Genomic DNA, 27,966 nt, shown 5'->3' with positions numbered 1-27,966 from the left:
TATCCAATATAACTTAAAATTTTTAAAAAGCAAAAATAGCCACAAGAGTCTTCCACTCTAGTTCTAAACTTCATAATACACTGCAGCTTTTCTTGGTTCAAGAGTGTTACTGTAGATTAAAGTCACAGTTTACCAATGCTTATGTTGCTATTTCACTAAATTGGAAACATCTTATATCTGTAATTTTTTTGGAACATTCATAATAAATGAAAGAGTGGTTCTTCATGCACGATACCCTATTACAGAAGGCTATAAAGCTTTTCAGGCAGATAACAGTACTATAAAAGACAAAACAAAAGAATAACCTTTAGGGTATAGAGCAGAAATAAAGTTGTACACAGCTTATCCCACAGTAGCTGGAAGCAGATAAGTATTTTGGAATAAAAACTTCAAATAAATCTTCTCTTTTGTGGGAGGTAGTAGATTTTAATTCCCTCCCCAAGTTTTCCATATACATTTCACCCAAAGTGTCTTATTTGTGATTGTGAAGCGTTACACAACCCTTTAGATGATCCAGACAAAAGCTGTCAGAAAAATATGTCAATTTTCTCTGTTTATCTTGATGTTGTTAAATAATGTTTCTAGGTTAAATATTTATGATCAAAAAGTGCCTAGCCTTCCAGATGTGGAAATAAGTAGTAGATGTACTTTGAAGATTAAGTAAAGCTATTGAAAACAACTTTCACCAACAATTAGAATTGGTAAAATCAAGCCGATCCCAAGGGAAAACACCCCTCTGGCTATGCCAACTCTCTAGCCTGCATTGCAGCAATGAGATGTAAATAAAGATTTATTTTCTATGCCTCCCTAGAAAGATTTTGTCTAGCTGGCTTTTAGCAGAGTACATGAACGCATGGGGGAGATGCTGGGGAAGATCCCATTTGGGTTGGTACCCAGCACACCTGATGTGCCAAGTGCCGGTTGGTTTTGGCTCAGTCGGCGGCCGTGTCCTGCAAGCCCTCGTGCTCTGGGGAAACTCCGCAACCGGCAGCTGCCAACCTCAGCTCCAGCTTGACCTTCAGCGCTCGTTTGTCTAGACACTATTGATTTGATTACTATAAGCAGAAATCCAGCCTCAGAACCAACTTTGTACTTTGTCTGGACAAGACTAAGTTTGTTCAAGGTTACTTGAACTGACAAACTCAAGCCACCTTTGCTTATTTTTAAGGCATCCCCAGCAACCCTCTGTGGCTTTTCCATTCTGCTTTTTGGTAGTCGCTTTTGAGTAACACAATTTTTCCTCTGCCTGCCACAATCCGTCACGCGTTGATATCAGCCAGGTCATTAAAGCTTTTCCACAGTTGGTCACTGGTTGCATACATTACATTTCATCTTCTGGCCACCCAACTTCACAGAACACATGCAGGGAAGGGACTTGTGAGCAATTAGCCTCAAAGTAGACAGGGCAGTAGAAATTCTCCCCCTAGCTTTGCAAAGGAGAGAGAAGCAAAGTGGGACACAGAAGGGGAAAAAAAAGGCAGACAACGAAGCTGATAAACCAAAGACAGTTACTCAAAGCATTCAGAGAGATACAAGAAGACAGACACACTCTGCAGGGATTTTTTCCAGGAGCACTTACTGTTCCTCTGAAATATCAGCACAAGCAGCTATTTGGCTGTTTTGTACTGGTGGCAGCTAAGATAGAACAGGACAAGAGGTAGCTCACGACAGGAAGAAAACGTAATTTTCAGCCAGAACCTTAACATAAAAGTCACACAGAAAGCAATTAACTGTAATGAGATTTCACCTTACGTTAGGTTAGCAACACTCAACTTGAAAACAACATACTGCAAAACACCAAAACTACACACTGAAGCTTTAAAGAGCAGCACCGGCCTGCGGACACTTCATGCTGGAGTTTGGAATCCAATTTCAGAAAAACAAAGGGGAAATTTTAACTGCTATTATACTAAGGAAATCTTTGTTTGAATAATACCTCCAGTAGCATGCAAACAAAGGGACTGTATTCTATAACACCACTACAGATAAAGACTGACATTAAGATTGTGTTATAACACACCCCAAACAACTGAACATTAAGGAGATATCTATACCCTCTTGAGTCGAGCCAAGAACTTCAGCGAGTCTTTCTAGTCTTCCAGAAAGGAGGATGAATAACAAGGCTATCGAGTTCCCTGCTTTTTGCAGGATGATGCTAAAGCACTGATCTGCAAATCTAAAAACAATCCAATGTGTGCAGGCAAAGTACACACCAAGCTTTAGTAACGTTATTTATTACCAGGTACATAAAAGCAAGCTGAATTTATTTCCTTTACAACCCTTTCCTAGTTTTTTAAGTTTCAACTTTGGCCTTTCTCTTTGTATTTTAGGAGCTGACATAAGCAGAATATTTACCAAATTTTAGGAATGTCAAAAGCAGATTCAATATCCACATACTTAGATAAAGTGCCACTGCCAAACACCGGAGTCCACTTGAAAACAAAAGGAAAAGAACCCATGAAACTCTACATTTGAAAAGTCAGTCTTAGTAACGCTCTGTGCTGTTTTACTAAATTACTATCTTAGGAAAATGTCCTTGTCCACAAAGGTCATCTAGTGAAACAAATGCTGATTTACAAAGCCTACTTGATGACACAGTTTTGGAAGACTATTGTCACCTAATATAATCAGAGTTTATAGGCTTTAAGAGTTTCTTTACAGTGTATCTTTAAAAAAAAACCCACCACACAAAAAAACCCAAAACACATAAACAAAAATACACACCCCTCCTAGAGCACATAAACCCAGCATGTTGCTTTGTTTTTCCTCAAAAATTTAAGGTAATGAGAGATAACAGCATTTTTGCAATGGCTGAGTTCTTTGAGGGCACTGCACTTGTACAAGAACTTACATTTTCAACAGGTCAGACAAAAATTTGCAAAACATATTGCTCATTATTTAGACCAAAGTTCCCACCCTTTCATTAATTCAATTTTTAAAATGTACAAAATATCTTTTTTCTTTCAATAGCATGACAGTAAAGAAATTAATATGGTCAAGCCTGCAATTAGAAAGGAAATAAGTGCAAAAAATTTAGGTATTTGGTCATGTGAATAATATAATGAAATCAAACTAGACATTTACAACATACAAGAAGTTTGCTAAATGTTTTATCACTATAGTTTCACCATTGTATTTGACTTAAGCAGAAGTAGCAGAACTGTTACAAGGCCAGATGGAATAAAACATCAGCGGTCAAGAATCCTACACCAAATTCTGTATGCAAGTCAAAGAATAGCTACTGTACCAAAACAGAATATCAAAACTTTCTGGGGCACCAAGCAAAACTGAAAACCACAGAGAAATTAAAGTGATCTTTTATTTCTGGAACGAGAATGTGTGCAGCACTGCATTGCCAAAGAACCGCTGAGAATGGTCCTGGCACCTTCACACCAACTCATATAGAGAGGTGAGGAAAAAGGGAAATGTCATTGTCGCTGTTGTGTATATCGTATATTTCTTTTTTTACTACCAAAATCCTCTATATGTCTTTCAGCTTCTGCCTCATCACCATCCTCAGGTACAAACTAAGCAAGAGTATTTCCTCACAGGGGGTAGAGCAGTTGTAGTTTAGTTCAAAAAAGGATGGGACGCCTGGAAGATCTGAGGAATGACCATGAGACCCAGCATCAGACATCTAGATTGAGAAGTGCCTGTTGAGAGACAGTTTTCAAGTGTGTCTCGAGAAACTCCAAGCTGCATAAAAAAGCCAGATTAAGTCAGACCTGAAGCTTAAAAGACCTGACAAGCCAGCAACTGCCTCCTCTCTCAGCCATCTGATAAGCATCTGTGAGAGCTGGAAACACTGAGAGGTCAGATGATGATGTCAAACTCAGCAATCTGGCTTCTAAAAGGTAACGGAAAGAAACACAACACTAGTGATATCTTGGTGATGTTAGACAGCATTGCAGATTCAGGAAAGCTATAGTATTTAAAAACATCGTTTTCCAAACCTAAAAAAAAAACCCCAAAACCTAGCTGCATGTGACTTAAGGTAGTTATTTTGAGCCCTCTGATAATAAAAATGAACACACTACTGAACAGAAATTGGAGACTGACTATAAAGAGAGATCACAAGTTCCCTTAATATGGGTGAAGAGGAAACATCCTGAACAGCCAAGGGGTGCACAGAGTCATTTCGTATCCGTGGATCATTCACAGAAAACATATCACAAAACTAGGGAAACAGGTAAGCAGCAATTTTATTACAATAAATAATCACTGCTGTGGCCCACACAATCCTTAGAAGGAGAAGAGTATTTTCTTCTGATAAACCACATTAGTATAGCAAATAACTGTTCAAACAGTTGTACGAGGCTACAAAAAAAGAGCAAAAAAAAACGGAGCTCGTGGTAATACAAGCACTGAAAAGAACAGGTTAAAAAAGAATCTTGCTGCAAAACAGTTTAGTTCATAAAAAGCAGAACGGCACATGACCAGATCAAAGTCTAAGCACTACTAGGATAAGATCTAACATAAACCAAGAACTAAGAGGTCTAACAAAAAACCCAAGAACCCACACACCTTTTCTCCAGCTTTAAAAATAATGTTGTTATTTTTTTCTCCTATGAAGGAAGTAGACTTTGTATTGAACAAAATAATTGAAAGAAATAAAGACAATAAATAATGCCTTATAAAAGTTATTTGGTTTCAACTAAGTAGGAATGAATGAAACAATTATTTCTCTTTGCTTACAACAAAATACAATAGGATAATTACAACTTTTATACTGTCCTGGAAAGATTCACAGTTTGGTGTGCCAAAAAAACCAAACAAACCAAACAAAAACACACACAGGAGGTACAGATCAGTTTGTAACCAGGCAAAATTCAAACGAAAGGCAAATGCATGTGCCCACACACCATGTAGAAGTGCCTGAGAAACTCAGTGCAACTTTTGTTTGTTCATTTTTGCTTAAAAATATATATTTCTTGATTAGAGCTTAATCACAACACCAAAGCTGCTACTTCTTGAATCAGAACAGGCCTATAGCTATAATTACTACAAAATTAAAGAAATACACGTACTTGCTTATTCAAAAGTGAGCAAGAGAGCACAAAACGTACCTCGTACATTCAATTAACGTGACTTTTAGTCGACCTTCTGCCAACAGAATATCCTGTATACAGAGGTCTCGGTCTTCATATTCATCAGGTGGCAACACTTGAAATGGAAAAAATGGCTTGAACCTGAAAAATATAGAAGAGACTTATCTTAATTCAAATGACACAAATGCCACTAACATACAGAAATTTAAAAAGGTAACAGGATTACAATGAAACTTGAACACTCCTAAAGAGAAATACTGCCATTCCTACATATTTATTGGTCAAAAGGAACAAGTAGAAGCTACTAAAGCTTTTTGTATGCAGAAAACTGGAAAATCTGTAGACAAAGATAATTTCACAAAAATAGATTTGAGTTATATTTACCAGTGCAGATAATTTTGAGAAAGTGGTAAGCTGATCAAGTCATGGAATATGTTTATGATTGCAAATGTGATTTAACGCAAGAGTCCTTTTGCAGTAAATATCTTAGCAGGTCTTTATTTGAAGTTCATCTGCATAAAACATCACAGCACTGAAAGGTGAAAATGTACCAAGATGCTAAAGCGTAAATTTTTATGACACTGCTGTACTTAGAGGACTGGCGGACCCTAATAAACAGTACACTTTAATTGCACAGATTGATACTTCGCTCATTTTGTGAAAAACATTTGGTTGCTCTTTTGAACCAGTCTTCTTCAATTAAAATAAAGATATTCTAAAGGTATTCTAAATGTCTGCCCCGAAGCTTTATTTCCGTCATCGCCGCATGTGATTCACAGGAAAAGCAGTTCATGTTCGAGATACTAAGAGATTTACACGTTATCTCACCACATATTTCTCCCTCTTTGATTAGAATATGCTGAGTTATAAATACCGATTTCGTTTTTCAGTGGTAGCGCTTCGGTGTTGGCCACAGCCACGATCTGACTCAGACACGCAATCCTAACAGCAACACAACCCTTTCTATTTGCAAAGCAGAAAGACATCACGGAATCTGCACAAGCATTTATATAAAGTATTTGAAAAAGCACTCGCAGGGTACTCCTCCTTTCTGTTTTTATTTATTGCTCCCATTTCCTAGCACTGCCCCACGCCTTGGTTTCCATCCCCTGTCCCCGACACGGCCTCCCAGTGATTATTTCTGTTGAAGACTTACAAATAGCAGGACACGAGCCCCATCGCCTGCAGGATGTATCTGCCATTTCATGAGAAAGGAGCCTTTCATAAGGACTGTTTGCTCAACCAGAGGCATCTGCTTGTCACATTCAGAGATCACAATATGTTCAGGAAACAGTCACATGGATCTGAACTGAGAAGTTTGAGATTCAAATAAATAACGAAGCGCCCTTTAAGTGCCGGCGCACTCTTTGGGAGGGAGCCCGATGCCCTGATTCCAGACACTTGGTTTCTGGACGAGCAGCCGCCTCATACAGAGTCATGAGAAAGACATTTCTTTTGTTCTCCTTGTGAATAAATACAACTCAACACTCCAGCTCTTTTCCTAAAATCCAATTCAACTCCTAACTTTAATTTGGTTCCAAGTTTCTCCCTCATTAACTCCACCAGGAAGAAACAGGCTTCAAATTGGTCAAGTCAAAACATTTAAGTTAAAGAAAATAAACTGAATAAATTATTTACATCTACATTTGAAAAATGTGAAGCGATTAAATCACATCAGCCATGCTTTAGGCTTATAAGCATGCCACAACCAACCAACCCAAAATATTCCTACTTGGTTTGATGTTTTACTCAAAATCTTCCTTTATAGTTCTTGAATTATTAAAGGCATAGTAAGCATCACAAGAATGGGGAAAATAATCACCAAGACAATCCCATTATTTTCACTTTACAGATTCCTAAGACCTGCAACCACTGCAGAGCTTGGCCACCTCCCCTCAGCATGAGCAAGGGTACCTGTTTCTTTCAGAAATTATTTTTACCTCCTCAAAATACAGATTTTAGCTCAGATTTGTCAGGCAAAAAAAAAAAAGAAGAGTTAGGCAACTGCACTGGAAAATAATGCCAAGTTTTGAGTGAATAAATACTTGTAGGTTGTGTTTGGTTTGGGTTTTTGTTTATTTGTTTGGGGTTTGTTGTTGTTGTTCATTGTTTTTTTCCCCAGCACAAATAAACAACTTTTCAATTACTACCAGCCAACTGCCCATATACCTTCTCCCAAAATCTATTAAAAAAAAATTTTCCATGGGAATCTCAAACTAACGAGCATCACCAGGAGCCTCAATGAACTATGGAAACAAGATTTCCGGAAAGCAGGGACAGAGAAAGAGGATTCATTAGGTAACATCACCTCTCCAGATTTCTGCAAATGTGAGGCTTAAAAGTGTTAGTATTGATAGAGTCTTTCCCTTATATTTACCATAATACAGCCTGCTGGCTATTTAACAAAAAATCACAAACCTGGAGAAATGTATTTTCAATACTAAAAATAAGAACAAAAAGGCAAAATAACAAACTAAAATATTCCAGTAAAGATGCAGACATATCCACCTACGTATTCGAACCAAAAACGTCATCTCTCAAGTAACTTCAGAGCAAAGCGTTAAGTACAGCACACACCGCAACCTTTTGCTGCACCATGGAATGACAAAATGATCCTCAGTACAAGACAGTTTGTGGTAGATTAAGACAATGTTTACTATAATTTTGATTTCTATTCTCAAAATAGACTTTTTAAAATTAATACAACAATGAATTAAAGAGGAAAAAATCTAAAATACCAATAATATATATACACACACAATAATATACAATAGGCAAAACACTTAGCAGTGTATGCTGGACTTTGTGCAGCACAAGTTAAATTTTCTACAAATATGGGATGAAAAGCAGTCTCAACAACATTTTTAATTTAAAACGAGCACTTACGTTCACATTCTTAACACTGAAACTAATTTGCAAAATCCTTAGCAAAAAACCCTAATACATTATCTACTTCCACTGACATTAGCAACATAGAAACAGCTAAATATCTCACATTAAATGCATTTTTAATGTTTGAGTGCTGCTCTGAAGTCTTCCAATTTTATAACATAGCACTTATCTATTTAAGGTAATTTACTAAGAGCTTGTACATTTCCAAAATTGAACATCGGACAAATTACTATTTCAAGTAGATTTCAATTATCTAATAGTTAAATGAACTGTTGACGGACTATTTAAGTAAAAGGTAACCCAAATTTATTTGGAAAGATAAAACCACACACAGGCAGCCAGCAATTCACGCAGGCATCCAAGGTTCTCCCATCTTTTTCCCTGTGACAGGGTAAGTCTATGAGCTACTGTACCTTTTAAAAATCCACTACTATAATACAGAACTTATTTTATTAAATACCTTGTACAAATAAGCTTGCTGTAATTCCTGTAACAGCTTTAAGAGCGTGTTTGGCTACCTTCTAATAATTAGTCCATCTTTAAAGAGTGAAAGTCCACCAATAAATTCCTTAAGAGAAATTCATCATGCTGATGAAGAAAGAAAAGATCATGCAGCCTACCAATAAACCTCCGTTCTAAAAGTCTGTAAAGTAAAGTAACTTTGACAGCAAACTAAACGCCTCATTTTATCTCAGCTGGTCTCTGCCCTCACTCTGACCAGATCCTCATCACAGGATTCTCAGTTCCCTCTCTTAACTTTAAACAATTGCCAAAAAAGTTAGTTATATAAATTGGTGGACGTCCGTCAGCAGAGAACAAGCCCATAACAAATGGTTTGCAATCGGTCCATTCCATTTTAAGCCATGACAATGGTGTGGGGAAATCCAGGAGACACTCCTGACAGTACAACAGTTGAGAAAATGTTACCAAAAGGCACTTAGGAGAAATATAGTACCACTTTAAATCAGGTTCTCCAAGGCAGATTTTCATCGCAACTATATTAGACCCCTTTCGAGTAGTGTCTAACGCTGCCACCTCCTTATTCAAAAAGGTCAAAAGGCAAAATTCATGCTCATGTCACAAGTCCTTGACCTACAAAACAGGACAACACCAACCCAACCCATATATCCAAAAGCCTCCTTTTCAATTCCAAACCTGTCAAATGATGCTAAACAACTATCAGATGCAAGGTAGGTTTTGTGGGGGTAGAGATTTTCACTGTCTTTAAACCACATTTGTTAAGCTTTGGTAAATTCTTCATGTTCCCCAGAAGAACAATATAGGCGCACTGTAACTACTGTAGAAGAAAAAAACCGCACCTTACGGCCCTGTCCCAAAACCCTGTTTGAATATGTCATGCTATTAAAGCCTTTAAAAGTACCTTATATTAGATGCTTAGAGTATGTTATCAATTTGTTTTTAAATTATCAGTCTCCCTCCCCAAATTGATCATCTTATTTGTCCAGAAGTCTAAAATGCGAATAGCACGCTTAAGAAAATGTTAAAAAGCTAACATTTTAATTTAATAATATGAAGACTAATAACCACAAACAAACTTAATGTGAAATTTTAGCGAGTGAAAAAAAAACCTATAAAGAATAATATTTAAAAGCAGCTGTCAACTAGCAAAAGTGTTTCTTTACGAACAACACAAGACACAAACAACAACAAAAAAAATCATTTCACATGAGAAATTGCGTCAGATGATTATACTGAAAGATAATTAAGATACAGTTATTCAATTAATATACAGGATTAAAATTATGGGTATAGTAGCATAATACTGAACTCTTCTACATCCAAAACACAGCAAACCCGTTCCCAGACACAGTGCGCAGCGTCTCCTTCCCACGGAAAACCTCCCCTCTCCTTTCCTGCCACATTTCAGAATCACTTCAGCGGCTCAATTGCTCTCATCTCATCACCACTTCACTCAGAAAGTCAGAAATTCAAAGCTGCATCTGAAGAAAGAACCAAAACCCAAACAAATCAAGTTAGTTCCCTTCATTTTGGGTGTTTTCAGCCCCTGAATAACACTATTCTTCCTTCTCAGTTCTGTGGAGGAGGAACTCACCTACTTGGAACAACACCGTAATTCAGTGGTTTAGTTTTAGAAATGTCTGACCTATATTCCCATTAATTCACATTCACTATTCTGTGATGATTGTTTTGTGGTCCTAAGCCAGCTTTTAACAGAGAACAGGAGTCTTTTATACCTTAGTTTAATTTAATTAATCTATTTACCTAAACTAACTGCTCCCACCAGTACATACTTAACTACGATAATTTTAGTTACATGACAAAATCTATTAAGAACAGAGAAAAAAAATACCACTTTACCTGGCCAAAGATAACCAAGCCCTTACATGTTTCTGTTTGTTGCATCTGTTAAGAATATCCAGAATTGCAGGACAAAAATAATTGTTAAGGGCTAAATACAGACAGGAACAAACTGCAAAAGGTCTCAGTAGCCCATTCCCTAACTGGAGAAGCAGAAAGACTTACAGCTTCATTTCTAAATGCAGGAGGGGGTTAGGATTTTGTAGAGGTTTTACAAAGAAGTGAGAACACTTTCCTAGAATAAGCTCTGGGAAAAGTTTTACATTATTCTCTGGGTTTATAAAGGAACTTTGATGTCTAAAGCAGTCATCTAAGAATTACTGGATATGTGTTTAAGACCACATTAATCACTTGTATGAATTCCAGCACCACTCTACTGCCCTAAAATAAGATTAAACTTTGTCAGGTTTACGAAATTTTTAATTGAGTTACATTAACTATTTAAATCTTAATAAACAAGACAAAAAGACTTTAAATCTCAGAAGAGCCCATCAGCTAAAACAAGAAGTATGTTTATTATAAGGCTACACTGTGTACATAGCAAGACTTGGAGTTTTGCTTACCACCCTAAGTAAAAATTAAATCAAAACCTAAATTCAGAATGTGTTTAATAAAGTATCAATATACTTTCCTAGATGCTACTGTATTTTAAAAATATTTTAGATACCAGAATCTTTAAAGAACAACTGCGGAATGTATTTTCAGTTTGGGGAGTACTCATAAGGTTCGACCAACTACAGAACAGAACTCAGCCATTTCTACATTGCCTTTTTAATCGTATTTCTGTGAATCAAAGTCATGAGCTTGTTAAGGCTATAAATTTGAAAGAGAGTGATTGACACCAGATATTTTAAGTATTAAAAGGAGTCTTCTATTCTTACATTGTGTGTAATTTAAGATGAAGTTTACGTCTACAAAAATTCTAAAATATTACGACCCACTCCTAAAAGGGCATGATCACATTAGTAAGATTTTAAAAGTACTTATGAGCTAACATTGAAGGCTCATTAGGTATTATAATGCAAACAGCTTATACCATTCTTCACGCTGAAGATATAAAAACAGAATTCATCCTTAGTTTGAAAAAAAAAAAATAGAAAAAAAAAGTACCACCACTGTTTTCACTGATTTCACAAGGAACAAAGCTGCAGAAGTATCTCAGTATTGATAATCAGAGGACTTGAGCAATTCAAACTATGCTCTTATTCAGTATAGAAATACAAATTGAGTTTTACCAACACCCAGGAAAATTTGGCTTACAAATAACCTGGAAACACTGTGATGAGAGAGTGGGTTTATTTTCTAGGCAGTTTTATGGAAAAGTGCAAATCAGTTCTAGCACTCCACCCACTGTGTTACAGGATATTCTGCCACAGGCATGTGGGAGGCTCATCCACATAAGTTCTCAATATATGAACAGTCACTTTTTAAATCAAGACCTCAAAAAAAAAAAAAAAGGAGGCAGCAAAGATTTTTTTTTTCTTCAAAGATGTTTCACACATTTCCAGATTCTTATTGTCGTGATATCAGTACCCCTGAGGTATATTTCCGATCAGACACTCAAAACAAGCACTTTTATAACTTTAAGACCCACTCTACAAGAACAGATAAAAGAATAAATGCAAGTAGCTCCTTCCAAAAAGGACAGTAGAATATTTTTTCTGCTTGTATGACAGAAGTCATTGTAAATACAGTCAGGAGAGCCTTAAAGACCTGCCATTGCTGTCTGTATTGAAGTAGCCACAAGTAAAAAAGAAATCTTGAATCAGGCTTATCAAAACTGCTTTCTTATCAGCACAAACAAGATCGATTTGACCTTGCACAGACTTTTTTGCATTTCAGGAATACTAGTTTCCCAAATTCTAAATTCCGTAGCTGCTGAAATAGCTTAGCTCACGCAGCCAACGCCTGCTTGATCTCCTTAAGCTTTCACGTGCCTTTTTTTTTTTTTTAAATTTGTATGTGACCGAGCTGAAAGCCGACTGTTGGTTCAAATTAAGAGACAGAGATCCAAATCCTGCTATATTTCAGCCTCAGACAGGACAAAGACAAAATTTCCCTGTCTGACCAGAAAGCCTGAATCGTTGTAGCTCTGCTCCAAATGGGACATGAGACGCAGAATATGTTCTTGTTCACGTAGAGCTGGAAGAGAGGCAGCCCTGCCAGGAAGCAGCTTTTAGGCTTTCAAGGAGAAAACACCAGGAGGAACCCCCTGAAAATGAACAAATCCGAGCCACCCCAAAACTCTACCTTCAGCCAGTTCGATTAAGAGTTTAGTTCCAGTAACTGACGCTAACAAACTTCTCACTTTAGCATTATATTCTCCAATAAGGAGGTCTCAGGTCTCTCTACAAATAACATCTCTGCAATCCAGGCAGAGGAAAATGATGTTCTAATAGAAGTCTGAAGTCCGTACATGGCTCATCCATTGAGCTCAAGAGTTTTAATCCTCTGCTCTGAACACCAACCTGCATCCATACAAAAACTGACAACATCCTCTTAGATCACTCAGAAAATGACTTTGTCACTGCTGGAAACAGTCTGCCAGCTGTAAACCAAAAGTGGAAAAACATCTGTATTTGTTCTGAATTCTAGACATGATGGCTTTCCAAGGTTTATCCTTACTCCTCCAGTCAGTTTTAAAAGTACTGAAATTACAGAAGAAGAAAAACTACAGATAAGACAAAAAATGGTCCAGTTCACACCCTTAAACCCTTCCAAAGTGTTGGAGACAGTCTAACTCAGCATTAGTAGGACCATTTTCAAAGCTGAGATGACTGATGGTTCACCCTGAAATTGTAAACAGCAGGAATTAGAGGTCAGCTTTTCTGACGGCAGTGGTGGGGAGGGCGCTGATGGGGACACACCACGGTATGCACTTGCCAACCATCCCCCAAACAAATGTGTCACCGTTTGAGAGTCACAGCATTTTATTGATGGGCCTGTGCTGTAAACAGGGTCACCTAACGCCTGGACATGACCTGTGGCACCAGTGTTGATGGTCAAAATACAGGACGGGATTGCAAGATTAATTAACAGGACAGGTCCCTGCACTTTGCAAATCCTGCAAGTTGCAGCTGGGACTTGTGATTCCATTTGAAAGAGGCAGCTGCTCAAATTACCATAACCTTCTCCCACACCATCCTCACAATGAATTTGAATATCTTCTCTTATTTGCCCTTCTTTCAAAGGAACAGGAAGAAAGGGAAAAAAAAAAAAGGAGAAAAAAATCTGAGTTTTTTTAGTATTGTTCTAAAACAATAACGCTGACATTGCTGTTCCCACCCCACCTCCCCTTGTAATCCACTGGGCTCTTTGCTTGGCAACATTAGAATTTGTTTTGTTTATTGCATGAAGTTTTGTTAGCGAGTATGCAGAGTAATTCTTTAAAAAAAAAAAAATTCAAACTGTTGTGAAGCTTTCAGAGTTACTCTGCATCATTTCCACTGTTTAATTACTTAGGAATTATTCACCCAGCCGGATCTTTCATAGCAGTGATTCAAACAACTCCATGAAGCCTTTTGCCCTGTCACTGCAACACTATGATCTTCAATTTCTACTGTTCCTATTTTAGCTCAGGCAAACAAGAATAATGGTTTAAGTAATTGGCTACACAAATGACATTCATGTAAAAGTCCATTTGAGCTCTTACTACACAATGGCTTACATTTAAAACACTATATAAAAGTGTATTTGACAGGATATTTTTCAAAGGTTTTAGCATCATTTAAAGTATTTTACATTTGTGGTATTAGTTATTGTAGTTACTAGTATCTTCACTTCAGTGACACTTGCAAACAAAATGTGACCTTGTACTTAATACCATTATAAAACCAAATTGTAGTATTTATAGACATTTCCTTCTGAATGGGCATTTTTCATAACTGTTGCCATTAAAACTGATACAGGAAAATATATTGAAAGTTAGCATTACTAATAATAGGATAAGAGAGTACTGAACAAAGTATAATCTGTGGGTGTCTGATGGAAATCATAACATTTATTAATTTCTGTCCCATATTTTAAAATTTTGTAAATTCAATCTCAGATTGCCCTTATAACTTTTACCATTCAAGCAACACAAAATTGCTAAAAAAAAGTTTTCCCAAAAGACTATCCTAATTTAATTTTATGCTAGTCAAACTGGGTAATTAATTACTGTCTTTGAGTATGTGTAACAGTCTGATTATCATCAGCTGCTCTCTGTAATACAATCTTTATTGCAGACAGATTTTACAACATCTGATAAGTCTTGAAAAAAATGGGAAAATTGTGTCACTGTGTATTTTTCATTACATAAAACAGCTTTAATGGAGAGGGCTGAGTGCACTGCTCCTCACAGACTGTTCTGCTGAACTACAGCGTAGCTGCAAGCTGAACAGGGGAATTAAGAAATTATAAAAGTTGTTCCTGTGTAGTTTTAAGGCTAAAATTAATTAAAACAGCTAGTGGTGGAAAACAAAAAAAAAAAAGTAGCTCTCCAGAGCCCAACTCAGAGTTGAAAACAATTTCTGCCTTTCATTGCACAAAAAAATTAGTTTTTTCCTGTCTTTCTCCTCTGCTACACCCAGCAACCCCTTGGCAGTGTTCATAGCTATCTATGGCCACAGGTCTATTAATAAAACGCTGCCAGGTCCTGCAATAAAGAGAGATGCTCTGGGCTGCCAAAGCCAACACAGCACATCCCCACCTCGATGGGCAGAGCAATTTCGGAGCACCCACACCCCGACACCGCGTACGCAACCAGTTCACTGTTGGTTGGGCACTTCAATCCTACTGCAGAAACTTTCTTTGCAACATAAAGGTATCCAACTGTAGTCTTCACTGCAGATTTTTTTTTTTCACTAATTTACTAGGTACACCGGTTGGGATCATTGAACATCTTGAAGGTCTGAATTGTAGCCTGGAGTTGACTGGCTTGTGAAACAACCGCAATTTGTTAAACAGTGAAGGTAAATGACAACAGGAAAAGTTTCCAAAACTTATGTGGATCTTACTCATGTCTCTCAACCAAGATGAACACACCAGCAGTAAATTCTTTAGTTTAACCAGAAACGCAGTGACTGCAGCAGAAACTGCTCAAAGAAATTATTTATAAATTCTGTGTTCAGTTTAGTATTGCACAATTAACCCTGACAAATGTTCATAAAATAGTGACTCAAATCTCCTTCACACCAAACTGGCACCCACTCATCTCCAAAAGGGGAATTTAACCACTGTTATGAACAAGCACTCCTCAGCCCTCAAACATCAAAACAAACACTTTCAGTAGAGCATTTTTTCTTAATTGTATAAAATATTGACATTCATGTATCACACAGAATCACATTTGTAATATTGGATCATTGCTTTCTTCTGGATAAAAGCACAGGTTGGGATCATCATGTAATGGTTTTTATAGTTCCACAATTAATAGATTTTAGCAGACCAGGGTAGCACAAATTATTAACTTAACAAACCACATAGGTATGTAACATTCTCTCCATACTCATTTTAGACAATAAAGCTTATTCATCGAAGAAGTTTTAAATGTAAAGTCTTTTCCTATTCTCTAAGGAACAATAATATCAAGAATAACCAAATGCTGAAATGGTTTTAAATCAAACAAGTGTGAACATGAACTATAAACACAGGAGCATATCGGGTGACTTGAGGCAATCTCTGCAGGAATGCAGAACAAGCAGTTTCCCATAGAAACCCAACAGTATGAAGGGACTGACTCCAGCCGGGAAATCAGCAGCCCAAGACTAAGTTTCACCATCCCTACAGCACCAACACTGTTTCTACCACAATGACTGCTAAAACCTACTGTCCTTGCTCAGGCTGCTGTATCATTTCCTAATAAAAATATTAATTATTTCACATACTTAACATATATAAAATGGGTGCTAGAAGAGACTCGTACATTTTGACATCTAACACGCTACTGAGAGCTGTATTAGCTACCCATTTCTACAGGTAAATTCTGTGCCTCTGTTCTTTGAAGTAACATGTCTCAAGGAAAATCCAGCGTTCAGTTTTGTGTGACAGGTAGGGAAACACTAGCCACACTATCTATCCACAGAAATTAAAAATCATAATACAACCTGTAGAAGGTGATTCAGAATAACCCAACTTTAGTGCTCGAACACATCTACCTGCTCCAACAGATGGGATCAGAGCCAAACTCAGACATTTGTTGGATGCCTACTGTCCAATAATGTGATTAACTCCTGTATGCCCTGTATTTACTTCGAAAAGAAAGGTTACCTTTCAAAAAATGAAAAAGTACTAATGCTTATTTCATATTTGAAATAAAAGAATTGAAAGCTATACAAATTATGACAACTGAATAAAAAGAGAAGTATTTGTTCGCTCCGAACAGCCAGATCAGAGTTCAGATGAACAGCAGAGTGAGGTCTCAATTCTAGTGCACACAAAACACCATGAAGTACCAACTAAATCTTATTGGATTTTTCAGAGCCTTCATTCACTATCCACCTGAAAGAAGGTCACTTCAGGACTAAGATCAAGTAATTTTTAAACACAAAACAGCAAAGGTGTTAAATGAGGTAATTTTCTTTTCATTATTATTGCACAAAGAATCTTTCATACACTGTTTCAAGCATGAGAAGTTGAAGGAGGTTTTATTTTCCTGTCAGACCAATTAACTTTAATGCTTATTGGATGGATTGCTACCTGCAGCAAACACAAACAGTAATCAGCATAACTTATTCTTCTATGTCTTAATCTCTCCCTTCAACTGAGATTTTTTTTTTGGTCCCTAATTATACCTATAGTCTTCCAGTTTCTTCACTAATCCATCTCAAGTCGATAAGAAGAAAGTAACAGTTGTTGACTAATCATAAGAAAAGGCTCACTCATAACCTGAAAAGAATGCCACCTGTATACTGAGAAACATCCAAGAAGTAGCTGGTCATTCATTCACTCTGACTTTAAAACAAACAATTTGAAACCGGCATTCTTTCAGAATTACATCTTTCCATTGTGAAGGCCTGTGAAGTGCTGGAGCTGGGGAAGAGACCAAAAGACTTCAAAACCCCTAGAACCAATAAGTTTTGAACTTGATATCTACATAAGGAGATTTACATACACGTTTTGTAATACACAGGTTTCTTCAGCTTAAATAAAAGTATTTAGTGAACCTCCAGACACAACGTATGTCTGAGACAGACCGCTCCTAAAGTAAAGACAGTAAAAAGCTCTGCACTACAAAAAGCTTACTTCTACACATGTAGCGCCCTCGAAGAAATGAAAATATTTAATGTTCCGGGGTTTAGTTGTGTTTACTGTGTTTCAGGTTGCCTACAGATCCATTTACCTAACTCCTGTATGACTAAGAAAAACTACTTGTCCATGCCCAACAAAGACAATCTTCCAAGCATGAAACTACTGTCTACAGACAGATCTGCTGGTTCCAATTATCACCACATTGCCATTAGCAGAACAAGTCTTTGTGCTGGCATCATTCAGAGCATTCACCTCCTGGAACAGCCTGACAACCCACAAGGCTCACAGTGCTGCTTTACCATCCATTTTTGCAGAGCAGAAAAGGACTCACATTCTGGGTTGTTGCTGTTGTTGGTTTTGTTTTGGTTTGGGTTTTTTTGTTTGTTTGCTTTTAAATGCTTCTGTATACTAGAAGATTTTTGCACTTAGAACAGGCATGGCATTAAAAAAAAAAAGAAAAAAGCATTTTTTTCAGCAGCAACAAGAATGAGAACTTCAAATAGGAGTGCTTTACAGATTTAACTAGTAAGAGAGATTCGTATCACAAGTACAGTAGAAATTCACTCAGAAGAAGAATCTCCATAGCCTCTCCCTTTGCAGAAGCTGTAGAGAAAGTAGGTATGCTGGCTGCTGATTTCTGAAGTTAAGACATGCTCACAATCTCTACCATTATGTCTGAGTATAACCTCATCATATGAATAATATATACCTTTTTAAATTATACTTTTTCCAATACCTCTATTACTATATTACGAAATCATTTCTATTATAAAACACACTTCAAATCAATAGCTACTTACATTACTACCTAAGTTTTGCAAAAAATAAGAAACTGCTGTGTAACACTCGAATTGCGTTCTCTAAAGGTAAGTTAAAATGGGCTTGTCTAATGGTTCTTCTCAGTGAAATTCAATATAGCCCCAGCTTCCAAATAAAGCATGGAATTATTTAACGTGACTAACTATCTCGCAAATGATCAGTTCCAAGGATAGCTTGTGTTGAAAAAGACCTCAAGAGGTCATCTAAATACCTGATATAGAAATGTTAGAAGTAATCCTTTGTGAGATTACTTAAAGAAAATAAAGCTATTCCACTCTGTAGTAGCATGTCTTAAAATAAAGCAAAGTATAGTTTCTCCAGCAGGCTAGTATCGATACAAAATATTAGCTTTTTTTACTGTAACAAACTCAGAAACGAAGTGTTCTTGAAATATACATAACTTCCTCGCTACTTAGGCAATACCTAATCTGCTTAGGATCTAATGGATGAACTTGCAAGACCCTACATTTAGAAAAAAACAAAACAAAAAACCAGAAAAAAACAAACAAAAAACCCCCCCCACACAACACAGCAGCTGTTAGATTTTTTTTTACCTTATTAAGAAACACTGTGAAATTAAATTCTGCAGGGAGACTAGACTGCGAGTACTTCCTCCTCACCTTTTACATACACACAAATTGCTTTTTATCTTCATGACAGCAAAGTGTATTTTTACTTTCTAGAAAGAGCCCAAAATCCAAAGCTCTCCAAAACATACACAAAGCAAGATCAGGACCTGTTCAACACAGCTAGATAATACAGCATAATTAGTGTACCTATATACCTGATATGATGGGGGAGAATATCAAGGTTGCCAGCAATAAGCAGCTTAATGCTAGGTTAATGAGCAAGGTATAGCTCATTAGAGAACTAACGGAGATGAACCCACGACTACTGCAACAACACCAGCAAGCAAGGGGATAAACACCTGAAATAGTCCTTACTCTGTCTCTAAATAATAAATATGCTACAGCAATGCGAGTAACTACAGCTTTGTGTTAACCACTTTATCCTACTATTAAAAGGACAAGATATAGAGAGTTAAAACGAACACGAACAATGTCTACAATACTACTTTTAAAGAACTGTTTGAGTGTATACACTGAAAACCAAAGGCTGGATCCAGGCCCCTAGATGAACTCCACTCTATGCTGATAATTGTTATCTACCACCCTGTTCTAGTGAAAGAAACCTACATGAAAAAATCAGTGTCAAGTCAAGCCATGCCAATGGGCAACACCAACTAAACATGGTTCCTGAGAGTGCCAGTGTTAGAGATTTTGGGACAGCGTGACACAGGTGGTGGGTCGGTGGCCACCCTGCACAACACCAAGAGTTGACATCACGAACAACCAACAGGGAAGCCAAGGCTTTCCATGCTCATTCCCAAGCTCCATCCAACTTGTCTTAGAAATAAAAAAAGGTATAACTTAACTAGTTAATTCAAGTCACAATACAGTTAAGGATTGTGTAGAGCCAAATAAATGATACCTACAACTCTTCATTACCTTACTGAAGTTAGGGCTAGTTATAGAAAGACCATCTTGACTCACAGTTATCTAGTTTCTCAAGAGCACACCAGAACTCTTGTGTATTAGAGAAGGAAAAAAAAACAACACAAAAAACCCACAACACGTCATTTTAGATATTCCTCACATCTGAACAGGAAACTTCCAACAGACCACAATGCTTTCAGAAAAGCTGTGTGCATTTCTATTACAAAGCAACAACAAATACATTAAAGTTCGCTATAAAAGACCAGTAACTCTTGCTATTACCAATTGAATTGCATGCACGCATCCATTGGCAGTGATGTCTAAAAAATCAAAAAAGAAAAGCCTACCATTCACTGAATTTTACCAGCAGCCTTGCTTCCAGAGATTTAACCAAATTCCACTATACGAGATAATAATTGCTATTCAATGGCAGAGCAGCTTCAAAATAGGGTGTTTTGCCACACACAAACACATTTCTAAAGCACCAAACAAAAGTGATTACACACTATTACAATAAAACACAAATTGCTATTTATTTGTTTAGACATAAAGTGCATCCCTCCTTTTACAATTAGTAAGCAATTGTTTTTATAGAGAAAATTGTACATAAAACACTAGACAAACTTTAAAATGCACTAATTAGTCTACACTGCCTCCCTTCATAGGCATTTAAGAGCACATCAGTAATGCAAGACGCCTTTTTCTACTTTCAAGCTACACACATTGCACAAAGTCGCTCCTAGTAATGGATGGTACAAAAGAAGATGATCTCACTAATCACTGCTTTTCCGCACAGAATTTTGCACATAACTAGAAAGAATACAAAAGTATGTGTGTAGTAATTTGGCTGTAGCAACAGACAATACGCGTGTGACGACACCACGCTTATTTTTTTTAATGTAATATTTTACAATTAAATAACAGAGGGAAGGGAGTGTGTCCTTTACACGAACTTACTTATAGGATATTCAAAATCAACCGTGACCAAAAGTTCTTCTGCCATGCACTACAAAGTAAGAACTTCTACGAGTTGCCTAATACAAAAGGCAAAGAAAATTACATATTGCAACGCTACTTAGCATCTTAAAACAAGATAAAACTCCTTTGTGGACTTCAATCTGGAAGCTAGCAGGGTAGCAAAGTTCCCCTTTAATCAGCTGAAAGAACTTCCTGAGCTCCAAGTGTGTTTGTTTACAAGGTTGTAATTACTGCTATTCAAAGATTTATTTATGAAGTTACTTGAGCAAGAGCAGAGAGACATCAAAAAGGTTTTGAACTACATATGGAAGCAAACACTATGTACTTAGACAAAAGACATATACGGCATAGGAAAAAAATGGGCAGAGGATAAGCACATTCCCTGTAGATGACAAATTGTTAAGCTTAAGGCAACAGGGCATTAAGCAGTTGTGAAACCCTCCTGACTTCTGCCTACACATTCTTTCCTAAGGAATATATTAACATACCATAATCCCGAGCCAATGTATTCTTACAAATTCTTCTAAAAAATACAAAGTTGTCATCTTATCAGCAAGGGGCTTGATTTTCCAAATCACTTTTCCATATCAGCTAAACCATAACATCTCAACTATGCCACCACGTAAAAGTCTATTGTTACCACTCGGCTGTTAGCAAGTTTTGCTTGTCTAGGGATCTACCTGCATAAACTGATACATGCATGTGGAGAACACATTTTCAGTCTGCGTTCCACAAAACCTTGGGCAACTGTGGACAGCTAGAGGTTCACAGACAGCTACAGGTTTCCATGCAGGGTCTGTGTTTCTACTTGAAGCATTAAAGACAACGTTCAAGACAGTTAGGACACCAATGACCCAATCTTCCTTCCTTAAGACAATTCATTAATGCGCATTAAGCTTAGTGTCCTGCCTTCCCCCTTCACAACACAGTGGGTCAGAACAACATGTTCAGAACATGGTATAAAATTTAAATGCCAAAAGCACCATATGCAGGGTTTGACAATGTTTTGTTGAACATTTGCCACCCTATGCTACCAACCTACTATCTACTGTAGAAACCAGACACGACACTATTCCCTTCTCAAGCATTCAAAAATTCCCAACTCCTTATAACTTAAAGGGAACATAGTAAAATAACAGTTCATTCTTAGTTTTACAATAATTTATGTAGCTTTATAATAACTTATGCTTCCTATGATGAACTCAGTGTCAGTTACCTTCTGTCCTCACTCTTCTTCCCATTTCTGTCCTAAACATTGCGCTCTGCTTCTTTCCTTATTCTCCCCTCCAGTCCCTTTAACATGTCAGTGACTCCCACGTGCCTTATCCATTCTTTCTGGTGCAGAAAGTTTGAGAAATATGTGAAAAACTCATTAACGAAATGATGAGAGTGCCCTGCTGCCTAAACGCATCTCCCCAAGGAAAAATAAAGATGACAATCCTCCTCTGCTGAAGGGGAGAAGCACATCATCATTGGTTCCACAGGCATCCTAAAAACTTGTCTACAGAGTGTAAAGATTGTTTGCTCTACTTGCCCTTTCTAGGTATGCCAAGAGTGCTCCTTCAGGCTCTTCTCCATGGTTAACAGCTTCAGTCTCTTTCCAACACAGCGAGAGAATGGAAGCAAACTTGCTCTTGACAGCTGCCCTGCTGCCCAGGATTGCTGTCTTCCAGAGAGCAATTCAATACCTCAAAACCTGAGAGGATCACCACGTTACTCGCAGAAGCTACTCATTGCCCTGTCAGGGCTTTCCAAGTCTTGGATATTTTACACGTTCACTTTCATGAGAACTCTTAAAAGTTCGATTGCAGAAGAACCGGCTCAAAGAGCTATAAAAATTACATCACTGCAAAGCTAATTATGCTGCAAAATTCAAATAGGCATTTTCAGTTACTCATCTCTGATGAATTTCAGACAAAATGCTTACTGCAGAAGAATGTGGTAAACAAAACAAAAATCCTTACCTAACACACAACACAAGTTACAAACAACAAACAAAAGAGAAATGAAACATGGTATCATAAGAGTGGTAAGACACATGACAGAAAGGGAACATGGCACCTGAACAACAGTAGAACATTCAACTGAGCGCGGAATCAAAGTAAAGATGCTTTTTCTGCTATAGAAATCACAGAATGGTTGCAGTTGGAAGGGACCCCTGGAGATCATCTAGTTCAACCGCCCTGCAGGTTCACCTAGAGAAGGTTGCAAAGAATTGTGTCCAGGTGGGTTCTGTATATCTCCAGAGGAGACTCCTTAAATATCACTGAACATTTCAATATATTCACTATATAATGCAGTTTGTGCTGCAGTGTGTGCATTTATAAAATAAAACATACAAAAATCTAAGAGGTCCCTCAAAGTTTTACTTACCACAATAGTGGCAATACCTCCCTTATCAACTTTTAGATTTCTCCAGTTACTGAAGAAATTCAGCAAGCCAGAAAGGAAGAGGACACCATCTCTCATGGGACCTCAAAAATGCTCCCTAGAGAGTGAACTTTATTCCTTCACACATTAAGTAACAACCACCTTGCCTCTATAGGTAAGGATAAGCCACAAATCTCACCTAGGTGGCTCACCGGTGGCAGAAGCCTGGGAGAAGGACACCCCAAACCGCACACATTGTCCACAGAACTCCCCTTCTACCTTTTCCAAGGAGGGATATCACAGTCCTGTTAGACACCTGACAGGATCCCAAAGTTTTTGATACCTACTAATTCTGCCACTTAGTTACATGTCCGGGGCATGTCACAATCTCACAGTGCAATAGCTTCTTCACCTATTATATATGGAAAACCATGCTTACCTTCATGGAAAGCTTTCTACATCAGACAAGCAATGTACAAGCTGTAGAAATGCCAAAACCAATCTCTTTTTATTTACTAAGCGCAGAACAGCAATTCTAATGCACACCACCCAAAGTAACATCGAGGACACGGGCCATCTTACCTGATTTTATAGTTGGGTAAGGTGTGCTTGCGCTTAATCACTTTCCTGAACTGGTTCACAATGATGGAATTGAGCTGATGCACCGTCCTCCCTTCGAACAGCGACTTGGCTTCGATGAGTATCAGCGGGTCATCCATAAAGGAGAAGGACCAGTGCGTGAAGGGCCGGCGCGTGAAGACCAGCTTCAGCCTCCCCATCACCCGGGAGATCTTGACGAAGAGGTAGGCCGACTTGCCAAAGACCAGGTCGGCATCGATGGCCAAGTGGAAGCCACCGTTGTACTCCAGGTCCACCTCAAAGCCCAGCTCCTCCGGGCAGCCCTCTTCGTTGCAGAGCACCGGCCGAATGAGCTTGACCGACTTGAAGACGGGCAGGACGTTGCCGAGACAGACATCTCTGAGGCTGAGCCCCTCCAGCACCTTCCCCGCCACCTTGGTCTGCAGCAGCTCCTCGAACTCCACCTTGATCTTCTTGGTGACCCAGTCCCTGACCAGGGCCGTGTCCCTGAGCTCCCTGAAGAGGAAGAGGAAGATGGCATTGAGGAACTGGCACGTCTCCTCCCGGGGACAGGGCTCCGCAGGGGGCTCCGGCTGCTGCTGCGGTGGCGGCTGTTTGGCGCTGGGCTCCGGGCCCGGGGCGGCGGCGGGAGCCGCGGCGGCCGGCGCTGAGGCCGGGGCAGGGCCGGGGACCGGCTCCGCAGCCACTTGGCTGCCGGCCGGCTCCGAGCCTTGCAGGTATTCCCTGAGGGTGGAGTCGGGCGCGACGCGGGCGTAGATGGTGCCGGGGAAGCCCGTCCCGGGGGGCTCCGGCTCCCTCCTGTACAGCAGCAGGAGCTGCAGCAGGAGCGTGAGGAAGCAGCCGGCCAGCGCCGAGAGCAGGATCACATAGACCAGCAGCATCCTCGCCGCGCCGCGCCCCGAGCGCGCTGCCCTCACCGCGCCGCCGCCACGGCGGGGGCCGCGCCCGCAGGCCGGCGTTTAACGGCGGCGGCCGCCCGCGGCTGCCTCATCCGGGTCCCCCCACCGCCCTCTCCGCGGCGGCGGGCAGGGGGCGGGGCAAGGGGCTGGGCCAGCCAACGGGAGGCGCGGCGCTCCCCTCCGCGCGGCCCCATTGGTAGAGACGCGAAGGCTTCGCCGGGCACGTCACGGCACAGCGCGGTGTGGCGTCACAGCGCGAAGGGCGCATGCGCGGGCAGCGGCGTTCCGCGGCCGCGCTGTGGGCGGCCCCGCGCGGGGAGGGCGGGCACAGGTACACGGAGCAAGCGGAGCCGCGTTCAAAGCGGGGCGGGGGCTCTGCGACCGCCGCCTGTGAACGGGAGGGGCCGCGAGCGCGGCTCGGTTGTTGTGGGTGCCTCGCCATGGGGACACCGGCTGGGCAGTTCACCTGAGCTCGGCCGGGTGCCGTGCTGTCAGTCGGGGGGTGTCCCTGCAGCGCTGAAGGCAGCGCTGGCAAGCGAGGGGACGGCGAGGGACCGCGTCCCCCCCGGGGGACGGCGACCGGTTGGGTCGGGCACTGGGTAGCTCGAGGAATGTCCGAGGAGTGACAGGAGAGAAGGGACGTTTAGTCCCTTCAGGTGATTGTTTTAGTCAAACCGCCAATTGGCAAAGGGACAGTGTCTGTTTTCCTGTGACTTCCTAGAACCTCTTGTGTGTCTCCTGCTGCTGAGAGGTGCTTTCAGCAAATCTTGAAAACATTACGTAGATAACATTTTATTAAGCCCTGCTATTATTGGTGATAATATATTAATCCCTTTCCATCCTCTTCAGCTATTTATTAATGCTTGAAAGCTGCCTTTGAATAAATGAAATTAAAAAAACCCAACCAAACATACGGAGGAAAGGAATATGAAGCAAAGAAAGCTGAGAACTGTACCACGTCATGATGTTCAGCCTGTGGTGTACATGAGATCGGTTGTCGGTGTGTGGGGCCGAACTCCCTTGACAATCGAGGGCATCGAGGTTTCTTTGTGCACGAGGCTGCGGCTTGTTGAAGTCGGAGGGGTGAAGAGTGGGTGTCTCTCCTCCCAAAATGTGCACAGCCCTTTCGGGGGAGGCAACAGTTGTAATGCGGGCAGGAGGCACAGCAGCCCATCAAACCGAGGACCAGGAAGATTGGGCATTTATAAAAAATACTTTAAAAGCAATGAAGGAGGATAGAAGAAACATGACATGAGGCAGGACTACAATGAGTGGGAAGAACATGTGTGGAGGCTTCAGAAAGAGTGGTTTTGGACATTTTGAAAGACTAACCCAGAAGACTCATTTTGTTAAAATCTGTTTTACAGGAGTGTCATTTACTGGTGAATGTAAACATACTTTAAAATTGCTGCTCTAATGCAACAAACTCATTTAAAGGCCCAATCAAAGCTGTATGTACTGCTGGAGAATGCGCTATGACAGCTGCACATTGTTTTTCCAGGTGCTTCCCCCTGTTGGGTAGTCTTTCAATCTTGAAAGAGAAGTTTTTTAATTTCTGAAAGACAGCCACAGTTCAGGCAAAAGTTACTTAAATGATAAAGCCTGGTAGTTTTTACACCTATTTTCATTTTTACTTAAATATCTATCTAAAAGGTCTTAGATAATGTTATATTTTAACAAAATAAAGTGCAGGCTCATATTGTTGGTTATGTTTTTCCCAACCTCCAGAATTACTTAAAAACGCAAACAAGAGGAGAAGAAAATGTAAAATTTAAATGCCAGGAAGCCCTCTTCCCCTTCCCCCTTCGTGAAGTCTGTGGGGTGGGAGGATTGAAAAGCTCTTAATGATGCAGCGCTGTGGTTTGAAACTGGAGATGCAGAGTATGAATTTTTTATAGGTCTTGTGACTGAAAGTTGAAATGCCTGGCTGTTTAACAGCGCATTTCTATAGAAATACCAGAGAGGTCATTAGTCCAACATTTGAAGTGCTCCGTTACGGGTCTTTACGGTGGCTAATACAGGCATATGCAGTAGAAATGGAAAGGTTTTGGATTTGCAACTAAATGGCTTTTCAGATAAGGAGTAATATCTTCAGAAAGGCAACAGCAGCCTTGGTTTTGAGTCAGGAGGAACAGCAGGAGAAAAAAAAAAAAGTAACGTTGCATATGTCTCAATTGAGTATTTTCTTGTGTTAAACAAGCAGAATAGGAAATTCGGCACATTTTGTGCACCTGATGGCAGCTTAAGAGCCTCTGAAACGTTCAGCTCAGTAATCGCTTTTCTCCTCTCCCAGGAATGTTCTCAACAGGAGCTGTGTTATCTTAAAGACACATTATGAAGCAAGAATTTGGTGTGTTAGCATTTCCAATGAGAATGAAAGAATGAAGGAAAACAGCAGCAAATGCGTTAATACGAATACAAAAAGGATGTGCAAAAATGTTATATAACATAAAATAGGATTGAAATAAGAGAGAAAAGAAAAGTATTTAAATTTACCAGGTAGAGGAGAAAAAAAATCATCTTAATACCATCTAAAAATGGCCTTTAAGAGCATACTTTACTTTGGCTTCAATTTGGAAGTTGCTATTTGCATTCTCTGGAAGTCTGGATAAATAGAAAGATGTATGCAATCGCACTGATTTCCACTCTGGTTACACTGAGCTTTGTAAAACTCTGTAGAATATCCTCAACTATTTGCACTTCGAACAGCTAGAAATTATTAAGTAGGATGCAAGGCATGCAAAAAAAAACAGAGCCTATATGTGTATTTGATCTTTTTAAAAAGTACTAGGGAAGAGTGTATTGAAAGGGATATTTCACCTACATTTAAACAAGGAAAATATTATTTTCTTTTGCAAATCAGTTTAGGACGGGATGGCAATAAACCTCTAAGTGTAGAGCTTCAAAACCAGCTTTTGCCATTTTGCAGGAGATTGCAAAAGTGATACTGCAGGAAGATTGCAAAATATAGAGAGCCCAGTAATTTATAATAGAGAACGAGTAGCACAAGTTCACAGCAGGGATGTGTGTTTGAGCCAGTTCTCCTGTTCTAAACAAAGAGTAGTGGCACCCAGGGAACATTTGTTTTATTCATCTCATTCATGACTGAGCCAGGGATCTTTGGATTTAGGAGCATTTTTAGTTACCCCAGACAGTAGAACCTGTCAAAGGGACACACTCTATGGTTCATGTCATGGCACTGAGGAAAGAAATGCCCATATCACAAGCTTTTTTCAGAACTTCTTTTTTCAAAACTGCCAAGCAGTCCAGATTATTTTTCAAAGCAGGAAGTGC

General features: G+C 39.3%; 1 protein-coding gene across 1 annotated transcript in view; it reads right to left on the bottom strand.

The window, feature by feature from the left end:
- Window positions 1-24,681, bottom strand: part of PDZD8 (PDZ domain containing 8) — a 55,388-nt gene extending 30,707 nt beyond the window's left edge. Inside the window, exons 1-2 of the mRNA XM_065639461.1 lie at window positions 23,756-24,681; window positions 5,067-5,189 (exon numbers count right to left, since the gene is read on the bottom strand). Coding sequence (XP_065495533.1) covers window positions 5,067-5,189; window positions 23,756-24,654 — 1,022 coding nt within the window. The 5' untranslated portion in view covers window positions 24,655-24,681. The remainder of the gene's footprint in view (window positions 1-5,066; window positions 5,190-23,755) is intronic.
- Window positions 24,682-27,966: the final 3,285 nt, after the last annotated feature.

The sequence above is a fragment of the Caloenas nicobarica genome, chromosome 7 (genome assembly GCF_036013445.1).
Source record: "Caloenas nicobarica isolate bCalNic1 chromosome 7, bCalNic1.hap1, whole genome shotgun sequence".
NCBI lineage: Eukaryota > Metazoa > Chordata > Aves > Columbiformes > Columbidae > Caloenas > Caloenas nicobarica.
Note: the sequence above shows the minus strand (reverse complement) of the source record. Positions and strands in the feature narration are given on the sequence as shown.